At 50.1% G+C, this 23,208-nt stretch overlaps 1 protein-coding gene across 2 annotated transcripts in view; it reads right to left on the bottom strand.

Moving 5' to 3' along the window:
- MICALL2 (MICAL like 2) overlaps positions 1-23,208 on the bottom strand; it is a 36,942-nt gene that overhangs the window by 9,404 nt on the left and 4,330 nt on the right. Inside the window, exons 2-11 of one of the 2 annotated variants that reach the window (XM_067550876.1) lie at positions 17,565-17,613; positions 12,171-12,312; positions 8,427-8,617; positions 7,183-7,304; positions 6,262-6,330; positions 5,177-5,815; positions 4,724-4,944; positions 3,609-3,684; positions 3,117-3,235; positions 371-502 (exon numbers count right to left, since the gene is read on the bottom strand). In XM_067550876.1, the coding sequence (XP_067406977.1) occupies positions 371-502; positions 3,117-3,235; positions 3,609-3,684; positions 4,724-4,944; positions 5,177-5,815; positions 6,262-6,330; positions 7,183-7,304; positions 8,427-8,617; positions 12,171-12,312; positions 17,565-17,613 (1,760 nt within the window). The remainder of the gene's footprint in view (positions 1-370; positions 503-3,116; positions 3,236-3,608; positions 3,685-4,723; positions 4,945-5,176; positions 5,816-6,261; positions 6,331-7,182; positions 7,305-8,426; positions 8,618-12,170; positions 12,313-17,564; positions 17,614-23,208) is intronic. The other variant, XM_067550877.1, reaches the window with a different exon arrangement.

The following is a 23,208-nucleotide window of genomic DNA, read 5'->3' as shown; positions in this document are numbered from 1 at the left end:
AGTGGGAGTACGGGCCATGAAAGTTGAAACAAGCAGGCCACGTCTACACTAAACAAAGAAGGTACATCAACATGTGCTAGCTGACGTGTTAAAATCCTAATGTAGACAGGGCAGTTGTAGTTCTAATGCAAGTCAACCCTGGAACCAAGTGTTTACCTCAACCAGCGATCACCTGCTAAAGGATTTGAACACATTAGCTAGCTTGTGTTCCCTACCATGTTAGACACACAGCTTGTTTTTCTAGTGAAGACAAGGCTGTGGAGGCAGGTTTGACAGCAGGGATCTTAGCCACAAGCGCTGCTGACAGGCTGCCCAGAGCGTGGTCAGAGGAGAAAACGGCTTTCCTGAGATGTAAAAGAAGGGCTTTTACCTGGAGCAGAGACCCGGTTCGACTGGCCTGACTCCTCCTTCTTGGCGGGAGACTCTCCCCACTTTTGCAAATCACTGCACAGATCCTTGCTAGGGACCAGTTTCTTCTTTTGAGGCAGCGCAGCAGATGAAGCTAAATTATAAAAGCACAGACATGGTTGTGAGTGTGAAAGGCACCAGGTTTCAACCCTTGTCCCACAAAACAATTCTCTCACCCTCCAAAAAGTGAGCCGGTCACCTTCAATCCCCATCTCTAACCTCAAACTAAACGTTACTGGTAACCCCCCTCTTCTGCTCTTAGCTCTAACACTGCATCTCAGATCAACAGCAGCACTGGATACACAGTCCACAGTATGAAGAGCTACAGACACATGAAACAACCGTCCATCTAGTTTCCATGCTACACAGGGTTCTACAACTGAACTTTTCTCTTAAATACCTGGATTCCCACCAGGCAACGTCAGAGTTGTGCCGCTATGCTCCGCACACCCAGGAATTGCTTCGGAATAATGGTAGATGTAATCATGTCCCAGACCCAGATGCTGTACTGATTGGCACATCAACAAATCACCAGATAAACGTAGCTCATTGCAAGTAGCTCATCCAGTCTGTGAGTTAGACTGTCCGCCCAAGAGGAAGTCACCATTACAAGCTAAGAGGAGGACAGATTATGAAAGGTGTAAAACAAAAAATGTAGCCAAAGAACAAGTGCTCCCTTCTCCACCCACAGAGAAAGAGAGACTTCAGGTGAAATGAGAAACCCAGAAGGAAATAAACCCAAACACATCCCCTCCCCACAGCCCTTAGTAGATTTGATAAAAAACGGGAATTTTAGAAACAATGTCTCTTGAAAATTTTCCAAATCTGACATTTTCTACACCCCAGGCCCTGCCAATTGCTTGTAGTGATTTGAACTTTTCTTTTTAAAATGGAAAAGCTTTAAATTGTTCCCACCACCACCACGTTCCAAGTTCACGTCAAGCCAAGCCCACTGCTTGTCAGGCTTGCTGACTAGTACAGAACAGCCTATAGCTGAAAGCAGGAAGACAAGCCCCTGCGTGCCAACAGCTGCAGACAGGAGGCTGCTTCTGAAGAAACAGAAGAATCGAAGGAGGAAAAACAACAGACGCTGGTGGGTGGGGGGAGAAAGGAGAAAAAAGGGTGCTCAAGGATGAAGAGGAAGTAGTAACAAACTTTAAAAGGTCAGGATGATGCCAGGATATGCCTGTGTGTGTGTGTCAGACCCAGCGGAGTCTCACACACACAGGTACGTCTACACTGCCTTCAGAGGTGTGATTGCTGCTCAGGTAGGCATATTGCGCTAGTTTTAGTCTAACTCCCACGGCTAAACCTAGCGGTGAAGGAGCGGTGGTATGGACCCCGGCGTGGGCTAACAATTGTGCTTACCCAGCCTTCTGGGCGGGCTTTTGCCGCCTGCGCTAATGTCTGTGCTGCTGGTTTTCACTGCTACGTTTAAGCCAGGTGAAAGCAACCCAGGCTGCAAACATCTTCGATTGCAACGTAGACACGCCCACGGTGTCACTGGTCACAAGCATTCCTTCTTCTACCCTCTCCCAAAACACACTTCAAAACCACAGGACACATTGTCGACAACATAAAAACTCTCTCCTTCCCCCCCAACGAAAACCCAGTCACACTAGAATCCAGATCCCTTGGCATGTGCAAAGGGTGGGGGCAGAGACGATAACTAATCAAACAAATTAGGACATGCAACGCCCTTTCCTGGAACATGCAGTGGGACACATGGCAAGCCAGCACCGTCCGTGCCTATGGCGTAGGGAATGGGCTAGCAGGCTAGTAGTGTACGACGTGAGGTCACAGCAGCATGGGACATTCTTCCCTGCTCTGCTGGGCTGACTGTGACGAGAACTAGGAGCGCTGACCTCGCACAGCTACAGAACGGGGCCCACGGTTCAATTCCCTACAGACCGGAGGGTAGTGTTTTGGTAGCAGTCTTCTCTCAGCTGGTGGATTTTTGAGCAGCACACGCATTTCCAAGGAGTCCATGCATCCTGGTCTCCTGTGTTCCAGGCACATCCACGCATCCCTCCATTTTTTCAAGCCCCGCAGCAAGATGGGGGCCGGGGAAGGAATAACAGTGCAGCAGGGGAAAAGCAGGGCTAGATCCTGGCTCTTGAGGAATGAAAGGAAATGCCAGCACCACCGGGAGAATCTTCTTCAGAGCACAAGGTGGCTTACAATAGAACTGCTGCCATTCCCCAGCTCCGTGCCCTGTTATCTCTCACTAATGCCACGACTGCAGATGGTCAGGGCGTTCTGACCCTGGACTCTCTGGCCAACATGAAAATGATTCCAAAGCAAAGGGCATAACCCCCACGAGGGAAGGAAAACCCACCACCTACAGCAAAGATGCCCCTGGGTCAGAGCACGACAGAAGCCATGGGACAATGAAGAGATGAGGTGGCCTCATTATCCCAGGCGTACAGCTAGAGAGTAGCCAAAGTCTGGCCTCCCAGCCAGCTAGAAGAGAGTGGGATGACATGAAGACTGGCTCCTCATCCTCAGTTGAGACTGGGCCTTCCACCTGAAGGTTGGGGCCCACTGAGGACCCAACATGGGGTGGAGGAGGGGAAGCCCAGGACTGAATTCTCCCCTTCGTATATCCCACACTTCTGCTGCGTTTCAAACCGATCATGCCACTCCCCTGGACGGCTGGAGAAGCGGCAGGCAAAGCTCCCTCCGTACTATGTTTATAACCATCTTACCAGTATCCTTATTTGCTGGTGAGGCAATGGGTGAAGCGGACTTCTCCTTCTCCTGGGCTGGGCTGCTTATCCCCTTGGAGCTGTCCATAGGTTTCCTTGGACCACCCTGGTTGGAGTCTCTGCAAGGGAGAAAGATACAACTTAGAAAGCCATCTCTCTGCCAGGATTCAGTGCTCAGCCAAGCTCCTGACTCCATCCTCTGTGGCCTGCCAACAGAAACATGGCCTGGAACCGTCAAACCAGCCCGACAAAAGATTCGCCCGTTCCAAGTGCAGTGCGCTGGAATGAGTTCTCCTTCCCCTTAGCCCTGGCCTTCGAAGCAAAAGCCAAGCAGCTCTTCCCACTGATTCCCGCGTTCTGTCACAGTGAGGGTGCAACATCAGAATCATCGGGTCCCTCGCACATGCAGGCCTCAGACTGTGCAGCTGGGCTAAGATGTTCACACACCCTCATGCGCTCACCACTGGAAGCTGCTGGTTCTGGTACACTCACTTGTTGGCCACTGGCTTCAACCTGGATAGCCAGTCTGCTGGGTTCTCAGACTTATCTTCAGCGATGTTCACTCTTCCTATTGGAAGAGAAACAGCTAGTTAAAAGAAAACCCCCACAATTGATCCAACCAGTTGATCTGCTTCCATCCACATCCTTCCCTTTGCAGACCCAGAATAAGGTAATTCCAAGCTTAGGACAAGATAACCTCTGAGCTGGCTGCTGGAACGAGATGAGCCCAGGACAAGACCAAGTAGTTGGAAATTAACTTGGTGCTCTTGTTCTTACTTCGTTCAATGCCAGCTGCCCGTGCCCCACAGAAGAGAAATAACCTGTACAGCATCTAGCACCTTTGATCCCAAAGCCCTTTAAAACCTATACAGAAACCTCTTCATCCACACAGAAATGCAGCCATGCTGGAGATTAATTGGGGCAACTATTTAACAGCCCACAGCAATTCAACACCGACCACTTAAAGCAGAATGTGGAAAATATGGTATTCCAGCTGAAACAGCAGGGGAAAGTATATGCAGGTAGTACATAGTTATCCAGGACATGAGAGTCAAAATACAGTTAACTCTTCTACAGAGAGACATGCAATCTTAAATGGTCAGGATATCAAATTTTATGTTTCATCCATAGGATGACACCTGCAGCAGAACTGTGTTTAAAACATCATGCTGAGTTGTTGGTTCAATACTGACTCGGAAGAAAGAATGCTCCAAAAATCACAAGGGTTCCTGGGAAGTCTCCTGCGCCTACCTCGCTTGTGCGATCTGACAAAAACACAAGCCAATGGTGCAGGACAGCTGGGATACTTCCAATCCCAAGACACGACTCCTGAATGAGAGCCACTGCCCTGGAGGGACATTACAAATACTGTTCTACCGGGGCAGATGGATCCGTGTTGTGCTAGCAGTCCCAGAGCTCAGACAGTTGATTGCGCACTGGTGACTAATATAGATGAAAGTGCCAAGCCTGGGGGGCACATTTATTGTCTAGGTCTCAGAGAACAGAGCCCTGGAGTCACATTTCTGGAGCGAGGTGAAATTCACAGCATGTGTCACACCATAACCTAACCCCCAGAACCACATAAAAAGGTAACAAGTCACTCTTACCTCTGGTGTCCTTCCAGTCATTCTTACGCCCGGTATTGGCAAGCCTGCTGACGGTCTGGCCCTTCTCTCCATTCTGTGTGGCGGCCCCAACTCCTAACTTATTTCCTGGAGTTTTGGGGAAATGTTTGACGTTGGTTACCGGGCTTTGTGCTGCATATCCTGGTTTGTTGGCCTGTATTTTGTTATCAGGACTTTGCTCATGGGAGATGGTGGGAGAAAAGCTGCCAAAGCAAACAGGAAGAGTCTTAAGAGCCTTTACAGAGAAGGTAGTCTTTACTGGCCTCCATCCCAAAGCCCTGGATTAGCCCCTGAGGGTCTCCTAGGTGTCCCGCACACACAAATGCCCTGTCAAGGGAAAGGAAGTTGGAAAGAGACCTATTCTAGCTATCCCCATTGCTTCTCCCAGTCTCCCTCCTTAGAAGGAATAGATGAGTGAAAGACGCAGGTTCTTACCTGCTGGGTAGCAGGGAGCCACCGGAACTGACCCCTGCTGGCCTGTTTGGAGAGGGATTTGATCCAGGAAGAGCCTGCATGAGATGTTGACGTGCTTGATCTTTCTCGGTGCCACCTGAGTTTGTCTCAAAGAAGCGTCTGCCGTAGGTGGTTTTACCAGCTGGCTGAGAGGGATGTGAAGGAAGGACTTGATCTTTAGTAGCTGGTGATTTGTCAGCTGAAGACCCTGAAGGACCCGCATTGGACTGGAAGAACTTCTCTCGGGCTTGCTGTGTTTTTGCTCCTGATGGTGTCCAAGAAAGTGGTGAAGTGGTACCTTCACGGTGATCTGATTTATTCCCAGCATTTAGGCATTTGGAACCAGAGCTGGAATTGCTCCCAGCAGATGACCCAGATGGCCTGGCAGAACTGGGGTGACTGAAGGGGTAACTGGTGTCTTTGTTTAACTGACTTGGTTTCACCGACACCTTCTGGGGATCTCCTGAGGTTGTGGAGGTACTGGCAGGTTTATTCTCTGTGCTGCGGGGTCCAGAATTCCAGAGACTGGCTGGCTGCTGGTGGCTGGTGCAGATGTAAGTACCAGTCTCAGTCCCAGCTTTGTAGGCCCCAGACAGAAGAGTGTTGGAGCACTGTTTGCATCTATGGGCAATCGCAAACAAAAAAACAAAATAACTACTAGGAAACATTCTCCAGAGAGTTGGGTTCCACTGAGATGAACACGACAGCCAACACAGGGGAGACATGGACACACAGCACTGCTAAGAGCCAAACCATCAGTGTAAGGAGCTCCGTGTAAAAACCCTACCGCTGCCAAAGGGAGCAGCGTGCATGCCATGCTGCCCCCGTGGCCTCCCGGGTGCCGCACTGAAATACACACCCTTAAACACCCATCAGAGTGACCCACTCAGATCGCCGCCTGTCCAACAGGTGCTGATGACAGTGAGCCAGTGCAATGGGCTTCCCCTAGATGTGGATGGTTTTACCACGTCAGTGTCACAGCCTAGGACCCGAGAGGAGGCTGTTGCTGCCAGTAACAACTGAACAAGGAGAGATGTACGTTCGCTAAGACTGCAAATCAGGCATACCCCACCAAGCCGGCTCTGAAGAGCCATTTTATTGTCCAAGAAGCAGCCATCCTACTCTCCAAAAGTTCACTGCAGGCAAAACACAGCAAGTCACCAAGGTTAACAGATGGCAGGACAAAGGAAAGAATTACGCAGTGGCACGGGTGGCGGGTGAGGCTTCCCCTCGAGAAGGCTAGCTCCACGTCATGCCTCTTCCACCCCAGGCCCCGCCCACACTCCGCCCCAGACCCCTTCCCTGCTCCCGCAGCGAGCGTCCCCGGCCGAGGAGGGACACAGCGGGAGCAGCGGTGGGGTGGTAAGCGGGGGAGGGAGGAAGAGTGGAGGGATGCATGCGGCAAGCGACAGCCGACAGGAGGGACAAGGGGAGCAGCGGCGAGGAGGGGAGCGAGTGGGGGAGTAGAGAAGTGGTGCGGGGGGGGGGGGGGGGGAACGGGGAGGAGAGGAGGAACTGGCAAGCAGCTCCAACGAGGACCTCCAGAGTTAGAAATTAGGGCTGGGTGTGGTGGTGGCCGGGTGTGCTGGAGAGGACCAGGCAGCGACAGGCGAAGACCAGAGGAGAACGCTGCCTGCCTGCTCTGAGCTTTTATATGCACCATACAGGTTTCCTGGCGGCTGGGGAGGTGGTATCTACTACTCACTTCCCAGGTTCATCACTCATCTCCCTGGGGAGTGGAAGGGACCCGGAAGCTGAGTAGCAGATACGGCCTCCTCGGCTGCCCAGAGAACCTGCATGGCTCATAAAAACTTCTGCCTTCCCAGCAGGCGGGGTCACCACGGCCCAGGTGGCACGGCGGTGTCAGCTGCGATAGGGAAGGCTTAACCTTCCCTGGCCTTTGATACACACTGCCTATGCACAGCAGCTGTTCAAGGATCTTCCGTCCAGAAAGAGGCCAGGCTGCCGCCCGTTCCTTAGAACTGTACCTGAAGCAATTCCTGTGATACAGCTTCCCGTCAACCAAGTGTCGCTGAACCAGGTGCACGTGGCTCCCACAGATGGCACAGTTGTTGCTACGAAGATTACCACTGTCGGTAAGGACTCTTTTCTGGGGGAGAGAAAAATAACAGCAGCGGTGGCAGCCATCAGCCCAGTACAAAGCCGAAAATGTATCAGACAGTCTTGTCTAAACTGGAACAGTCAACAGCAGCAACTGAGTTTAAAAAAAATATCTACCGGGGGGACTGGATGACTCAGAAGCCCTGCAATGGGACAAGAAGCGACTGGAACAAATTCAGCCCAGACCGACAGCAGCCAGAAGCCATTGCCACCCGAACACTGTTTGGCGGCAAATATAAAACGATGTACGTGGTCTCAGTTAAGTTCCTAGAGCTGCTAATGCAACACCGCAGCCAGTACTAAGCAGGATCCTGGCTGACAATCTCACCAGCAAGACCGAGGACTGGATGCACCATGGAGAACTTGGTTATTATATGTTTTGCTTTTCTTGTTAAAAGCTAAGAGGAGGCAGATTCTCTCTTCAGCGTTATAAATCTCTCTGTCACTAGCACACTTATTGCCATGCTGCAGGCAACATTAGCATGATTAGGTTCTATACAACCACATTCTAGGGCTTGCCATCATTTTGGCAAACCCCTAGGATTTCCACCAAATTTGCTCTTGTATAGACAGCAGCATTTGTCACTACCATGGACTCTCAGTACAAATTAATGTATTAGGACATATAGCATTACCCTAACGGTAGAAACACACCAGTGTCAAGGTATTTTATGCTCCCCCTTCTTGCCACCAGACAGCACACACACACACACACCTCTCTGGGCTAATCCAGATCAACTAACTCTGGTGTTGATCCAGAATGGGGGGAGTCAGCAGGAGGTCTGAATTTAATCACCCGCACAAAGAGCATCTACATCAATGGATCTATCAGTTGGGTGACACAGCCCCTAGACAAGCAATGAGAGGTCCAAGTCCAGCTGCCAGCTGATTGAACATGAGCTTGTTCGTAACCATGCAGATGTTCTCCCATCAGCTTGTGGAGCACATCAGCAGTAAGAAGGGCCTCTGTGTTTAATCCCATGATGGGAGAGTTGGTGGATCATAAACAGTGCATCAGGATTCAATTGCCAGCTGGTAGAGGTCGGTCCCCCCCGAGTGTCATGAGTGTCTCCAACTCCTACCCAATGGTTAAGAGGAAGAGAATTCTTACTGTAGTCACTGGAGGATTTTCCTTTGGCAGATCCTGCCCAACATGTGCTGGGTTTGTCTTGACTACAGGCGGCAGACGTGCTGGAGATGGCTTCACGGGGATTGGCTTGACTGGTTCCGAAATGACCTTTTTCCCAGGTGGCTCCTCGCTGGATTCAGAAGTGGAACGCTTGATTCCAGACATGCCTCCGACTGGCAGAAAAGACGAGGGGACATAAGTCAAAAAAACCCACAGGCCTGGAAGTTATCTGTATTACACCGAAGTCCCCATCAGACCCCACTCAGGACTGTATAAAAACACACATGGGCTTCTCTACAAGGAGTTTGCACCTGAATTCAGGGCAAGATGCAACAAATGAGTAAACAGAGGAGAAGGGAGTACATCCGGTGGTGGTAGCTGCAGATCCTCCCCTTCTTGGAAGAGGCTAGGACCTTCTTAAAGGGCCACTCCCCTTGGGAAATTTCATGGAGGGAATGTATAGAACACCCCTCTCCCAGTTAGTGGCCTTTAACATATCTGTCTTGGGTACTTATATAGCCCCTGTTACTCGAGTGCCTCACAATGTATTCCCTTCATAACACCCCTGTGAGTTAGGGCAGTGCTATTGTCCCTATTGTACAGATAAGGAACTGAGGCCCAGAGAGGCTAAGTGACCTGCCCAAGGTCACACAGGAAGAATGTGGCAGAGCAGGGACTTGAACCTTGGTCTCTCAAATCCTAAGGTAGACCCCTAATCACTAGCGCTTCTTCTTTCAGAAAGTCAACAGGTTTTTCCGTAAGTGTATGAACAGAACTGGGAGTCACCATGGAAGCAATTAAGCAGAAGCAAACAGGATTCAATATTCAAAGACTTGGGATGCACTGGGATAGATATGAGAGCAGTTTCCTCTCTCTCTTCCTTTCGGGGTGGGAGGGACTCCCGAAGGTCACAATAGGCAGGGAGGGAAAAAGAGAGAATCACTAAACGACCCAGAACTCCAGTCAGGAACAGAGAACAACGGCCTGACAGCCCACGGGAAGGGCAGGGAGGGAATCTCCCTAAGTTAGCTTTCCAGTTTGGTTATGACAGAACCTGACCCCAAGTGGTAGGGCTACTCAGTCATCAAGTCCATCCTGCAGGTGAGTTCTTTTCCCTCCATCCCTTTCAGAACCATGTTTCTCCATGAGCTCTGTGGGATGCAGCGAAGAATGATTCTAGCGGCAATTTTGGTTTTAGCAGCCAAATGAAGGACTAGCCATCTGAAAAAACGATTACTGAGAGAGCTGTAAACACTCCAGGAGAGAGAATGGGGCAAAAGAGGGGAAAAGCGATTCATGGAGCTGTATGAAAGCAGCCTCCTCCAGAGGAGACTCGGGCAAGCTATCCAAACAAACAGCAAGAGCCATTTCACTGCAGGGACTGGCGGGGTCACAGCGAAAGGTCTAGATTCAAACTCCAGGCTTGCTTTCCACTTCCAGAATCCAGCGCAAGCAAAGGAAGCGTCAGTCCTGCTCTAATCAATGCACCACCTCAGTAAATATCAGCCTTCCCCTGGTCTTGGGACCACAAAAAATGACTGGAGTCTGTGAGGAATATGCAATAAACAGGACGTAGAAGGCAAGAGGTCGCTGCCCTTGGAATTCAGAGTCTGCTGCGTGTCAGAGGTCACATTCCTTGCAGGGCTGTGGGTTTGGATACCCACACTGACTGAAATGTTCTCAGCGCAATGGAAACATTTTGTAGGACACTGGAGGGTAAAAAATGCCGAGTGTTTAATGATGTGGTAGGCGAGTTCCTCTGGGGATGGGAGGGGGGGGACCCCAAACTGGCACAAATCCCACCACTCGGCACAAGCACTCTGGAGTCTGGCTGTCTTTCCCTCTTTAACATGGATTTAAAAACATGAGACAAAGAACGAAGGGAAGGGAGGAAAAGGGGCGAGGGAACATTCAGTTATTTGAAAAAACCCTGTATTTATAATCCAGATCTGCATTGTCCAGCTGGAGCTCACCTCTACCTTTTGATACGGTCTCCCACAGTATTCTTCTCAGCCAGTTAAAGAAGTATGGATTGGATGAATGGACTATAAGGTGGATAGAAAGCTGGCTAGATCATCAGGCTCAATGGATAGTGATCAACACCTCGATGTCTAGTTGGCAGCCGGTAACAGGCAGAGTGCCCCAGGGGTCGGTGCTGGGGCTGGTTTTGTTCAACATCTTCATTAGTGATCTGGAGGATGGGGTGGATTGCACCCTCAGCAAGTTTGCAGATGACACTAAGCTGGGGGGAGTGGTAGATATCCTGGAGGGCAGGGATGGGATACACAGTGACTTAAACAAATTAGAGGATTGGGCCAAAAATCTGATGAAGTTCAACAAGGACAAGTGCAGAGTCCTGCACTTAGGACGGAAGAATCCCATGCACAGCTACAGACTGGGGACTGACTGGCTAGGCAGCAGTTCAGCAGAAAAGGACCTGGGGGTTACAATGGACAAGAAGCTGGATATGAGTCAACAGTGTGCCCTTACTGCCAAAAAGGCTAATGGCATATTGGACTGCGTTAGTAGCAGCATTGCCAGCAGATCGAGGGAAATGATTAATCTCCTCTATTCAGCACTGGTGAGGCCTCATTTGGAATAGTGTCGAGTTTGAGACCCCCACTACAGAAAGGATGTGGACAAATTGGAAAGAGTCCAGTGGAGGACAATGAAAATTATTAGGGGGCTGGAGCACATGACTTAAGAGGAGAGGCTGAGGAAACTAGGTTTGTTTAGCCTGCAGAAGAGAAGAATGAGGGGGATTTGATGCAGCCTTTAACCACCTGAAAGGGGATTCCAGGGAGAATGGAGCTAGGCTGTTCTCAGTGGTAGTAGATGGCAGAACTAGGAGCAATGGTCTCAAATTGCAGAGGGGGAGGTCTAGGTTGGATATTAGGAAAAGCTTTTTCACTAGGAGGGTGGTGAAGCACTGGAATGGGTTACCTAGGGAGGTGGTGGAATCTCCATCCTTAGAGGTTTTTAAGGTGCAGCTTGACAAAGCCCTGGCTGGGATGGTTTAGTTGGGGTTAGTTCTGCTTTGAGCAGGGGGTTGGACTAAATGACCTCCTGAGGTCCCTTCTATCCCTAAACTTCTATGATTCTATAATAGCTGCCTAGCCATTCATCCCCCAAATGTACCTCTCCAAACCAAAAGTTTGTCTTCTTTTATTATTTCATTTTTATTAGTTTAAAGCCAGATACACCCCCGATGTATCATAATGTGCATGTAAATCCTGCTCAATGGCATCTAATATATGTTCAGTTACGTGAGTAGAATATTCCCTTCCGCCTAGTCTACACTTAAAAGTATTACTGTGGAGCTGTGTCAGCTAGGAGTGTGATTTTTTTTACTGACATAGCTAAGTTAGCAAAAGCCCTAGTGTAGACACAACTATACCAGTATAACTGTGCTTACACGAGTATAGCCTGTACCTGTGTAAACATACGGACACTTAGCTCCAGCAGCAGCTTTTTGTCTAGGATCATCAACAGACCTTTCAGTCTCTAAGTTGTAGGTGAGCCCGTTTCCTGTGTGCAGGGCAGCGTAGGGTGCAGGCACACAGGAGATAGCTCTTACAGCTCTGAGTGACAAACAGAGGCAATCTGATTTGATTAAAGGCTGACTACTTCCCCGTTGCAGACTTGTGGGCCTGGGGGTGGGTGGGAGACCAGGTGAAATTCCATCCTGAGCAGGGCACCCGGCACACCAGGGGATGGGCTACTCACTTGGCGACCGTCCATGGAAGTAGTTATAATACTGGGAAACGTAGGTGAGGATGCTCAACCTATCTGGCACCTTCAGGGCCACCATATCCTCAGCATCCAGCAAGGCAGGAATGCCCAGCTGTTCTTCAGCCACTCGGAACGCCTGCAGCGGGAACAGAAGGGAAGGGGTCTGTACCGGCCCAGTGACCGGAGCGGTCAGCCAAGCATTATGAGAAACAGACTCAAGGTAAGGAAGCACTGCAGCACACAGGCCCCCCTTGCGTACAGCTCCACTGGGAAACAGCTGTGTTAGTTCAGCTCCTACCTCACACAGCTGTACCAGGAACTCAGACAGAATCACGACTTCCAGCCACAAGATTAGGAAATTCAGACTGAAAGCCAAAGACCCAGCTCACTCCACTGGAACGCAGCTGGGTTTCCCCTGCTCTTTTTTGGGACTGCGTCCATCTCTCTATATGCATGTGTGCCCTTTGTAGACGGAGGGATTGCGGCCCAGCGGAGTAGGCAGAGCTGGATGCCTTGGTCCGGACCTAAAGCCCTGGCTTGCAGGTTTCAGTCCCACCCTTAATGCTCCCTTTCGTGGGGTTTTGGTAGGTAGTGACACTTGGGTCTTATCTACATGGCAAGTTAGCACACGGCAAGCCGTGTTGTAGATTCACACCCAGGCCGGCCACGCACTAACTCGCCATGCCAACGAGTCCTTGGTGTTTATACACAGCTTTTCACCGCCAAAGCCTTTACAAACATTAAGCAACATACACCCCCGCCCCGGCCCCATGAGGTCCCTCTCCGACCGACAGGCAAGTAAAATGGAGCCACTTGGCCAAGGCCGCAGAGGGAGCCGGGATCAGAGGCAAAATTAGAATCAAGGAGCGCCTAATTCCCCAGCCTCTGTTCAACTCACACATTGCTCATTAGTAACTACCTCAGTGCTGCCTAACATACAAGTTACCTGGGGCAAAAATTGCTTTCCAGTGCTGCCCCACGTACTGGGGATAGGGGGACAGAAGTAAGGTAAAGAAATACCGAGCGACTTTCTTCCAACACTGAACAAGAAACTTAATTGACTAAGGAGAAGAGCAATATCCCTGTAGCTACTCTCTCTCTCTCTCTCTGCTTCACAGCAGAGCTTTCTCCAAGGACCTTCTCCATCCCTCCTCCTTCCTGGCTTACAGAGAGAGCTCACCTACCCTCTCGGTTGGAACATCCCATTCATAATGCCAACAGCCCAGTGAGAGATCAGCATTTCAAAGAGCGCAGGCACACGGCTACTGCAGAAACGAAGGGCGAAAGTATTAAAGACAGAGTCGAACTCTGTTAGAGCCCTTCTTGTCTGAACTCGGGCACGATAATATAACGCATCTGAGCGACAAGCCAACTGTCCCTGCTAAGAAGAGACAAAGAGCCACGACGTTTTAGCAAGACAATCACCCTTTTTATATTGGGGCTTCCCAAAAACCTTTAGCTGGGTGGACAGAACGCATGCTTACAGCCAAGTAGCGGTGGCAGTGTCACTCTGGCCAGCAGCCCAGCCTGGCACATGGCTGTCTCCGTGTAACCAGGTAGTAACAAGGTCTTAGGGACAATGATGCCCTGGGCGAACTTGTATTTGGCGCCCCTAGCCCCTGCTGTCTCCCCCGTCATCGCCCTCAGCTCCCCGCTGTCTCCCCACCCCCACCGATTGCCCCAGGCTCCCTTCTGTGGCCTCACAACCCAGCCCAGCCGCACCCTGCCCCTTGCCCACATCACCCACCCCTAAAGCTGGCGCTGGTAGCAACACTGTTAACATGCTGTCTGATCTGGCCCCCACCATCCCTGGCTGTGTAACTGACTTGGCCAGTCCTGTTTACTCTAGGTCTTGGTGCATCAAGACATCCCCCACGTGCTTCTACTGACCCTCTGTATGCATGTCCTCCAGATACTCTGTCCCCATGCTGGGGCACTATGGGGTAACTGCCTAGCTTGTCCCAGAATGCACTGATGCAGACCGGCAGTGTGATAGGTGCATCAACACTGCTGGTACACACTGGAGCTGTGAAACAAAAAGATGCTGTGGGGACACCCCTGTGTTTGTTGGAACTAGATCTGTTCAGAGCAATACAAAGATACACGAAGACAGCTGTGCTTCGTGTAGATGAGGCCTAAGAGGGAAGAAGGGCCTTCTACTGAATCAGTGTCACCACTGCCTGCAGTGTGCCGGTGTTCCGTGGACATCTCCTGTCTTAATACTGAGATCGAACACGTTCGCCACCCAAAGTCAGTTGCCACTATTCCAACTAACTGCCTGGGAAATGAGGAGTGTAATAATATTTATAGAGCACTTTTCACCAGTAGATCTCAAAGTGCTTTACAGAGAAGTTAAGTATCATTTTACAGATGAGGAAACTGAGGCACAGGGCGGTGATGTGACTTGCTCAATGTCACCCAGCAGGCCAGCGGCAGAGCCAGGAACAGGTCTCCTGAGTCCCAGTCTAGTGCTCTCTCCCCACTAGGCCGCCCCGCCTCCCAGTGGTAGTGAAGGAAAGTGAACAGTTTCCCCTTATTTACATTTTTTCACTTCTAGCCACAGAAACAGCCCCACAGATGTTTTTTTGGCATTTGGCGAAAGACGCATTCTTCCTCGTCTCAAGACCTTATCTGGCGAGTTTCAGCCTGGAACAGATTTTTCCAGCTGAGTCCTAAAACCTCTGAAAAGAAGCTTGCGAGCAGAGTGGCAGCAGCAGGATCTGAACAGTAGCGGAAGAAATGGGTCTGGGGAAAGTTAGTCCCATGCGTGTCCCAACGGCTAGAGTCAACAGCACAGGAACAAAGAGAGCCAGTCTGGTGGTGGAGAGGGGAATAGGCTGTCCTTCCCTTCCCAGCCCCTGTGTCCCATTAGCACACAGACAGGTCACCTTATAGCAGCAGGTGAAGGAGGAAGGAAAGACTGAAAAATAAAGGACATGAAGAAGACAGAGACGAAGAACTGGAGAAAGACACAGAGCGGGAAACAGAGATGGGCTGGCCTGGGAGAAAAGAGACAACACGGACCCGGTGAGCGCACAGACATTTTCATTCATAAAACCAAACGGAGGCAGCCTGTACAGTTCATTGCACAGAACGACAGACAGAAAACAGGGACATTTCTCGGTGGAAGGGAAACCATCAGCCATGCACAGGAAACAAACAGCCACGGTCCCCTGCCTTCCAATCCCATCTGTCAACGCAGCGTGACGTGAATATTGAATGGGGAGGAACAATTTTGTCAACCTGGCACCGCCATAAGCGGTCGGCCGATACCCAGGAAACCCTGGTACAGCACTGCATAGCATCCTCTCAGAAAGCAGAGCATTACCTCCCCTCCCCTATGGGACATCCGGAAGTACAAGAGGGGAGACAGAAAGGAACAGAGGGGGAAGGGTTGATGGAGGGAGTTGCAGGAGAGAAGGGCTTCGATGGTGGAACCGAAAGACTCAGACATGACTTCCAACCCAAGACGATCCCAGAGTTTTAAGGAGAGCCCTCGCCGTCACAGGAACAATGTTGCTGCTAAATCAGAACTTAAACACCCTCACTAATTCCCGCACCTCATGAACACCTTCGCCACATGCCACCACAGTGCCCCGTGCTTCTCGGTGTCTGTCAGCCAGTCAGACACACACTGCTTGTCCCCTGCCCAGCAGCTCGCATCACACCTGGGAGAAATCTGGGGCAAAGGGAGGCAAAGACATCAGGGGCAGTTCCAGGGGAGTAGGATCAGATACTCCCTGTGTGGGGCCAGTGACTCAAACTGGAACACCACATCTGCTGTCCTGGATGCAGGGCCATGCGTCACCCCAAAACGAGGTAGCTTTTTGAACTCAGGAGAGAACAAGTGGCGGGTTTGTTCACATCCCAGACTCACTCCAAGCAGCAGTCAAGCCAAGCATGGGCCAGTGCCCACCCTGAAGGGAACAGCAGCTGAATCCGCAGCCCGTCTTTCAGGGAGAAAGATGGAAAAATTCCTGTCTTTAACAGCTCATCCCACGCTCGGCTTTTGGAGCCAGCACTGAGAGTGGGTGGGTGACCTGAGCTCTAGCCCTTCATGGAGGAAGGAGGGAAACAGCAGCCCCAGCCTGACCTGTCCTCAAGCTGGAGTAGCAAATGCAGGAGAGACAAACAACCACCCTACCTCTCTCAGCACTCAGGAGTGGGGTGGGGGGGCAGGAGGGGAGGAGGCAAGAGACCCCTGACCCTCTTCTCAACTCCCACTCTGATCTCTTGGAAGCAGCACGCAGTCAGTACATTAATGCACCTCCTTCCTGGAGGTTCTCTCCCTCCCTCGACCCCCAGCCTTTCTGCCCTGGTCTCTGGTCCCCCTGCTTGGGCAAGCACAGGGCCAGGGAGAATCTACATCCTGATACCCAGCAAGGGAGCCCATGTCCACACCTGCCCTGCAGGCAAACCATGGGCAACGGGGAAATGCGGGCTTGCTCCTTCGTTACACAGAGCACACCGCCCCCAAAGCCTGTCCGAGATGGGGGAGGGGGAGAGAAAGGCCCCAGAGATGACAGGAAAAGCAGCCCTTCTGCAGTACCTTTACTAAAGAGCCTGTGCAGAGGAGAGCTCAGGCACCCCCTCAGTTTTCTGCTCACAGGCCCCATCCCAGAGTACATCCTGCACCACTACTCTCCAATTGAAGCCTGGGCACCGGCTGGGCAGGTGGGGGTTACAGAGAGAAGTCCTACAGGCCCCACGGCAGCACTCTCAGCCCAGGCTGGCCAAGGCACAGAGCACATCCTAAAACGTGCTGATTCGTGGAGCAGCAACACGTGCTGCCGTCAAACCACCAGCCCGGCCTCACTCTCCCTCTAACATTCGAGTCCCTGCCTCTACTCCTTGCAATAGCATCTCTGAACACTTCAAATCCAGAGAGCTGAACATCGCAGGACACCTCCGAAGTGCCTTTCATCTCTGCTTGCTCCATAAAAAAACTCCCATTAAAAAAAAAAAAAAAAAGCCAGTGAGGCTGGAACAATCCATAGGACGTTCTACTGCACAAGCCAGCCCCCATTTAATTAAGTGAGAGCTGGCCTGGCAGAGTGCACAGCGCTGTACAAAACACAGAAGATATCAAAGCTCCTGTATGGGGACCCCCTGTCTAAGCAGAGAGGACAGTGCACCACCAGTTAAGAAAGTTGAGTGGCAGGGTTTGAAAGCTATTGCTAAAATCAGCAGATCAGATGCACGTAGAATAAGCCAACGGGAGTTGGGCATGCTTCATTCACGGAGATACCGCTGGTTAACTGTGATCTGCTCCAAGTGTGGATGAGTAATGCACCATGCAGAGCACACCATGCTCCCGGGGGAGCTGCAGCTGTCCGGGCACAGCCTCCCATGGTGAACAGCAGAGAGCAGAATGCACACGCCACTTACCAAGTTGTTGTTCTCATAAACGTTTTCTTTACTAAGGATGTTGAAGTTTCTGAAACACAGAAGATGAGAAAGACTTTAGTGTGGCATTGGGAATCCAGGGCACCCTGCTCCAGTTCCAGCTACCCAAGACCCCCCCGCAGCCTGGCTCTTCAGGAGGAGAGGGGCTTGCTTCCTACTTTGAGTGCCTCCAAAAATAGACTAGAGAGGGGAACCACGGTGGATTCCATCTGAGACCAGGCCCACACTATAGACCTCTACTGGTGTAACCACATCGCTCAGGGGTGTGAAAAATCCACACCCCTGAGTGACAAAGTTATATCAACCTTACCCCCAACATAGACAGCGCTGTCGCCGGAGACATCCTCCCATCAATGTAGCTGCAGGATTAGCACCTGCCCCACTGTACATGAAGACAAGCCCTGAGACTCCTGTTGGTAAAGGCTCTGCAGCACCTCCTGGGGACAAAGGTGTGAGCTCAGCGTGGGAGACTCCACCAGCACAGCTGGGACTTTCCTGCCAACTGTGACTAGAGTACCATTTGGCTCCCCATCTTCCAGTGCCGGCCCCTCACACACTGAGTAGGCTACGCGAAACCTCTATCAAACATACTGCACAGATTCAAGGCTCCCACAGTCGGGGAGAGGTGAAGACTTTCACCTCATGCCTTCATGAAATCCTTGCTCCTGTTCCACCCCACCAAAGATCACTGTTATCATACAGAGCATGACTCTACTATCAACATCACTCCCCCCTTAGGAATAGCATTCCCCAAATGGGCACATGTTGGTCCCTGTCCCTCCCTCAGAATTACCAGACCCCCCAAGACTTCCAGCAGTGGAAGAGCCTTGGCTATGGTGCTCTCTTCCTCCAGCAGCCATGGCAGCAAGAGTCTCCCGCTCCTCCAGAAAAGCTGTGAATATCATGCACTTCTGTGATACAGCCACCTCCTGTGATCTCAGGGATCAGCAGGTCCAAGTTCTGGATTCAGATCCTCTCCCCTCCCCCCTTCTCTGTTGTTACATAAATGTACCAGAGCTGGGCCTGAGCAAGAAATATTTTTCACTGCAGCACAACTCTCTAAGAAAGCGGAGATCATTTTAGAAATCTAGCTTGTTTTCTACCAATGATTCTATTGGTTTTCTGAACCTTAACAGTGGCACCAAACTAGCCAGGGCCATTTTTATTACTAGTCATTTTCACTCTCCAGTTCCCGTGCATTATCACACTGCTACTGTTCTGAGCCGGAAGCACTGCAACAGAATGTTGATAGCATGAAGGGGAACTTCTCATTAATTACAAGATAAAGACTTATTCATACGACATTTTACAAAAATGTAAGCCAAAAACTTGGCTCTCTTTCCTTCTTAGCTAGCCTCCCTTTAATAAACACCAGTTCACCAGCCCAAAGTCAGGCAACCATTTCTTTTTAAAGGGAATAATGAACAACTATATGAAAAATCCAGGATAAAGCTGCCACACACTGTACTATTCATGGCAAAAATGCATGAGTTTATATCATGCATAGGATTATTTGCATGACCGCTATCGAAAATATGGGACAAAGTGTGTCCTTTATAGGCTTAGTACAGGACACGGGCATTAGGCACCAAATAAGAGATGTCCCTTAAAATACATGTAGGACAATCACCCTGCTTCAAACATAAAGTGAGATTTGTCCCTCAACAACAGAGGGGTTTGAAAAATACCAGTTGCTAGTTTCAGATTTCAAAGTGATCAGAGTGATCAGATCAGAGTCTTGAAAATCATTTCCTTTCATCTAAGGCACAAGCTGCCATCTCCTCTCTCCTTCTCACATCTGGATCCAGAGTCCCAACGTCCCTGGCAGAACTGAGAGTTCACCCACAGGAATTGCTGAGCTGGGCAGAGGGAGAATGAACTGGGAGTCAATGGCAAAATTTTACTTGTCCCATGAAGACAAGGAGCACTCCAGCCCAGAGTCCTCCACCCAGCAGGCTGGAGAATTCAGAAAGGCTTGCAAAACCATCCCATTTGTTCCTTGTCCAGGTGGGCTCCTGAGTGTGGATTTTCCTGCCTTGAGGAAGTGGTTTAAAAGGAGTATTTTATTTGTTATTTTGCATTAATAAGGAAGCTGACTGCATCCCTGAGATAACAATTACAATCATCCTGCTTCATCTCAAACAAACCATATGGGTCCCTCCTACCCCCAGCCCAGGGAGCCAGTCAGTCACAAGCCCCTCTTTTCACCCTCATATCCCCACACAAGAGCTTGGATCACGCCAGTCGGTACAACTAACAGGTCGCTCTGCGCTATGAATAGCTGCAGGCATAGCCAGTTCTCCCCTGGCCACAAGCTGTTTGCTGCACAAAGCCAAGGAACTGCAAAGATAAATTTAAGATGAGCATCAAAATCTGTTAGACTGTGGAATAATCTGCCAAGGGGAGACTCATCGCTTGATTCATTTAAAGCCAGGCTGGACTAAGCATTTAAGAATATACTGTAGGCAAAAAATCCAGCCCTGGCAGGAACTGGACATGATAACCTAGTGGTCGTTTTCCATCTCCAGCATCTCTGATTTTAAGAAAGCATGACATAGCGCTGAGGAGAGAGTGACCAGCAGCTCAAGGAACATGTCCTCTCACAGCAAACCCAACTAGATTGCACTGGGCAATGGAAAGGCACCACAGACCCAGGGCAAGCTCTGTATCTTTCAACCTGCCAAAGCACAGATGAGGGACACGCAGGAAAAATATCAGTGCCAGAGGCTTAAAATAACACGGGATTCATTTATTTGGCATCGGTCACATTCCCTGTCACTTCCATCTCACGAGGCTGCATTTCTGAACTCCATTTATAACAGTAAAAGTGGGGACAGCATCAAGTTTATGGGGGTTGGAGCCTGGAGGTAAGAATTTGGGTTTCTTGCTGATGAAGGGCAATTGAGAAATCTGCTTCTAGTTCTCTCTGAAGAGAATGTATACAGTCAGGCTGCTTGGCCTGAGATCCTCACTAAAAAGCGACACTCCTAGTCATGCCATGTACTCCCAACACCCTTTCTCTCATTGGCTAGTCATATTAATGGCTGGTCTTATTAAGAAGATTACATCGACTTTTTCCCTAGGGAGGTGATCTTGCTAATGCTCTTTCTAATCTGTAGTATCAGTTGCTCTCTGGATCAATTTATCTATAATCCTGCAGGAACAACATTAATACAAAGGGAGAACTCAACCAGAGCCCAAGATTTCTCCACTGAGAAGGCAAAGAGGAACTCAGTTCATTGGGGAGTGAAGAGGAGACACATTTACCAGACCATGGTGGAAGGCCTGGGGCAGTGGGGAAGAACGCAGTGAACAAACTCGGGAAAAGGACAGTGTGGAACTCCTGAACAAAGTTTTCATTTAGGAGATAGCTGGCCAAGATGAAGGAACTCAATAGCACGCCGCTGTGCCAGCCCTACCACCTGCACAGAGCTGCAGCTTGCGGTGTTTGTGAGCTTCCCTCCCTAGCATGGCTGTTTCTGTAGGGAATATCCTGTCTGCTCCTGCAAGCCACACAGAGGATACAACAGCACAATGGCATTTCACAGCTGCTCACTCTGGAACCGAGAATAGGAAGCAACTCAAAGGCTGCCTGTGCAGAAAGATCCGGACAGCGCCCGGTGTCTCTGCATGGGGCTTCTTTGGAACAGTGAAACCTTCCCTGAGCAAAGGATCCCTTGCAAGTCGTAAAGGACCTATGCCAGCACTGACCCTCACACAAGCCTGGCCTGTTCCTACGCATGCAAGGCATCCGCACATGCCCACGGACCAGACCTATCAACCACAAAGCTACCCACAGACCAGCTCAAAGGCCCCGAATATGGTAATGCAGAATCAGCTGTAAAGGAAAAGACAGGGATGCAGCCCTACAAGTGTTTCTTTGCTTAGGGCTCTGCACAGCCTCGGGTCAATGGCAACTAAAGAGCAATGCACAACCTGCAAGGCGCTGAAGTGCAACCCATCCCCATCCTCCAGTCTGCTATATATAAAGGGACAAGGTGGGTGAGGCAATATCTGTTATTGAACCAGTCTAGAGAAACTGCTTCTGTGAGGACAAAATCTGCTGGCCTCTCTAGTAGCTCCACTCCAGGAATGCTTCGGTTTATTTATTTTAGCACTGGTGAAACACACCTATTCAGGTAACAAGCCAGGAAGACATGTAAATATTATGGCTCTGCATTTATATGCAAATCGCTGCTACTGTCTGATTGGGCTCCCCTTGCTTTAACCACTCCATTCCTGTCTGCCCAAATATAAGACTTGCAGTCCCTGGGCCCAGACCCCTACAGACGCATCAGAGGAATCCTGCCTGGCTGCCTGCTCTCATTCCAGCTAGCTGATAACAATCATGCTAAGGTCTCCTGGAGAATAAGAGCAGACAGCTACTGTTCACAGCTCACCAGTTCCAGCCACCCAACTCTACCCAGCCTCCCAGAGGATTTCACACCTCCTCCATGTTTCTACAGTGCTGATCTATTAACAGTTTGCAACCTGGGAAAGAATATCACTTATGGGCTGCAGGGAAGAGGGAGAGAAAGAAGACAGAGCTTAATCAAAACCTTTCCACCAAAGCTTCCCTAAAACATCTGGAATTAATACCAGAGGGAGCGAGTGACAGAGCACAGTTTCTCTGCTTTTTTAGACTCACTTATCAGAACAGACTCAAAACCCAACTAACGGCCCAGTAACATCACACCCCCCAGCTGATGCCAAGGTAAGAACACTGCAGAGTTTACCTCTTGGATTCCCAAGCTGGGAAGTTTCATCTTCTTCTGACAAGAATAAATTAATGCTCTGTATTCACTCCCCACCCATCATGGATTCAAACCTGCCTGGAATGGTGTATATGCTGTGTATGCAGGGGGGAGACACTAAGAAATCTTAATCTATTGGGGGTGAAAGGGGAATTCATTCCCAATTCATTCAGTGCTGGGTTTCTTCCCTAACTCTGCCCTAGACTTCTAGGGCTAGTGGGGAATGCAGTTCTAGTTGTATGCAGCCTGCCCTGTGCCCACAGAGCCTCTCGCCACGGCTGCCTCACATCAGTTATGTTTGGAAGGAATTATCCTTCCCTCCATATGTTTTCTGGCAGGAAACAGGAAGAAGGAAAAGATGATTACACCAGCCTCCCCTCTGACCTATGGACTGCAAACCCCAGAATAGAAAACTATTAACAACATGGCGTTTTGCTGACTGTCTTGCTACTCTCCATGCCTCCCGGAGCAAGAAACACCCCCTCTCCCAGCTAACTAAGATGTCATCTGCAGAAGCCAAGACAGGAAAACATGTTGCAAAACAATCCCAGCAGATGTACAGTTCACCATTTAATCTGTGATTTATAGACACAAATTAGCTCTGTTGCAAAAGTACAGAGCTCACCAAACCCTAATTATGCCGCCCTACCATGAGCAGAGGTCTCCAATTTTACAGCCTATGTCATGCTCTTAGTCTCCCACTAGGATTTTTCCCAGATATGAGAGAAGCTCAGAAGCCCCCCGAGAACCAGACACGCACACCCCACTCGTGCACCAGGAGTTCCAGAGCTATGGGGAGCTCTCAGATGGACTTTGACTATTTTACTGAGGTTTTTAGGAATTTAAAAGAAAATCCAGGCTGCTGACTAAGA

Source organism: Emydura macquarii, unplaced genomic scaffold (assembly GCF_026122565.2).
Source record: "Emydura macquarii macquarii isolate MOO-44397 ecotype Brisbane River unplaced genomic scaffold, CSIRO-AGI_Emac_v2 contig_1348, whole genome shotgun sequence".
NCBI classification, from domain to species: Eukaryota; Metazoa; Chordata; order Testudines; family Chelidae; genus Emydura; species Emydura macquarii.
This window is presented reverse-complemented; position numbering and strand designations above follow the sequence as displayed.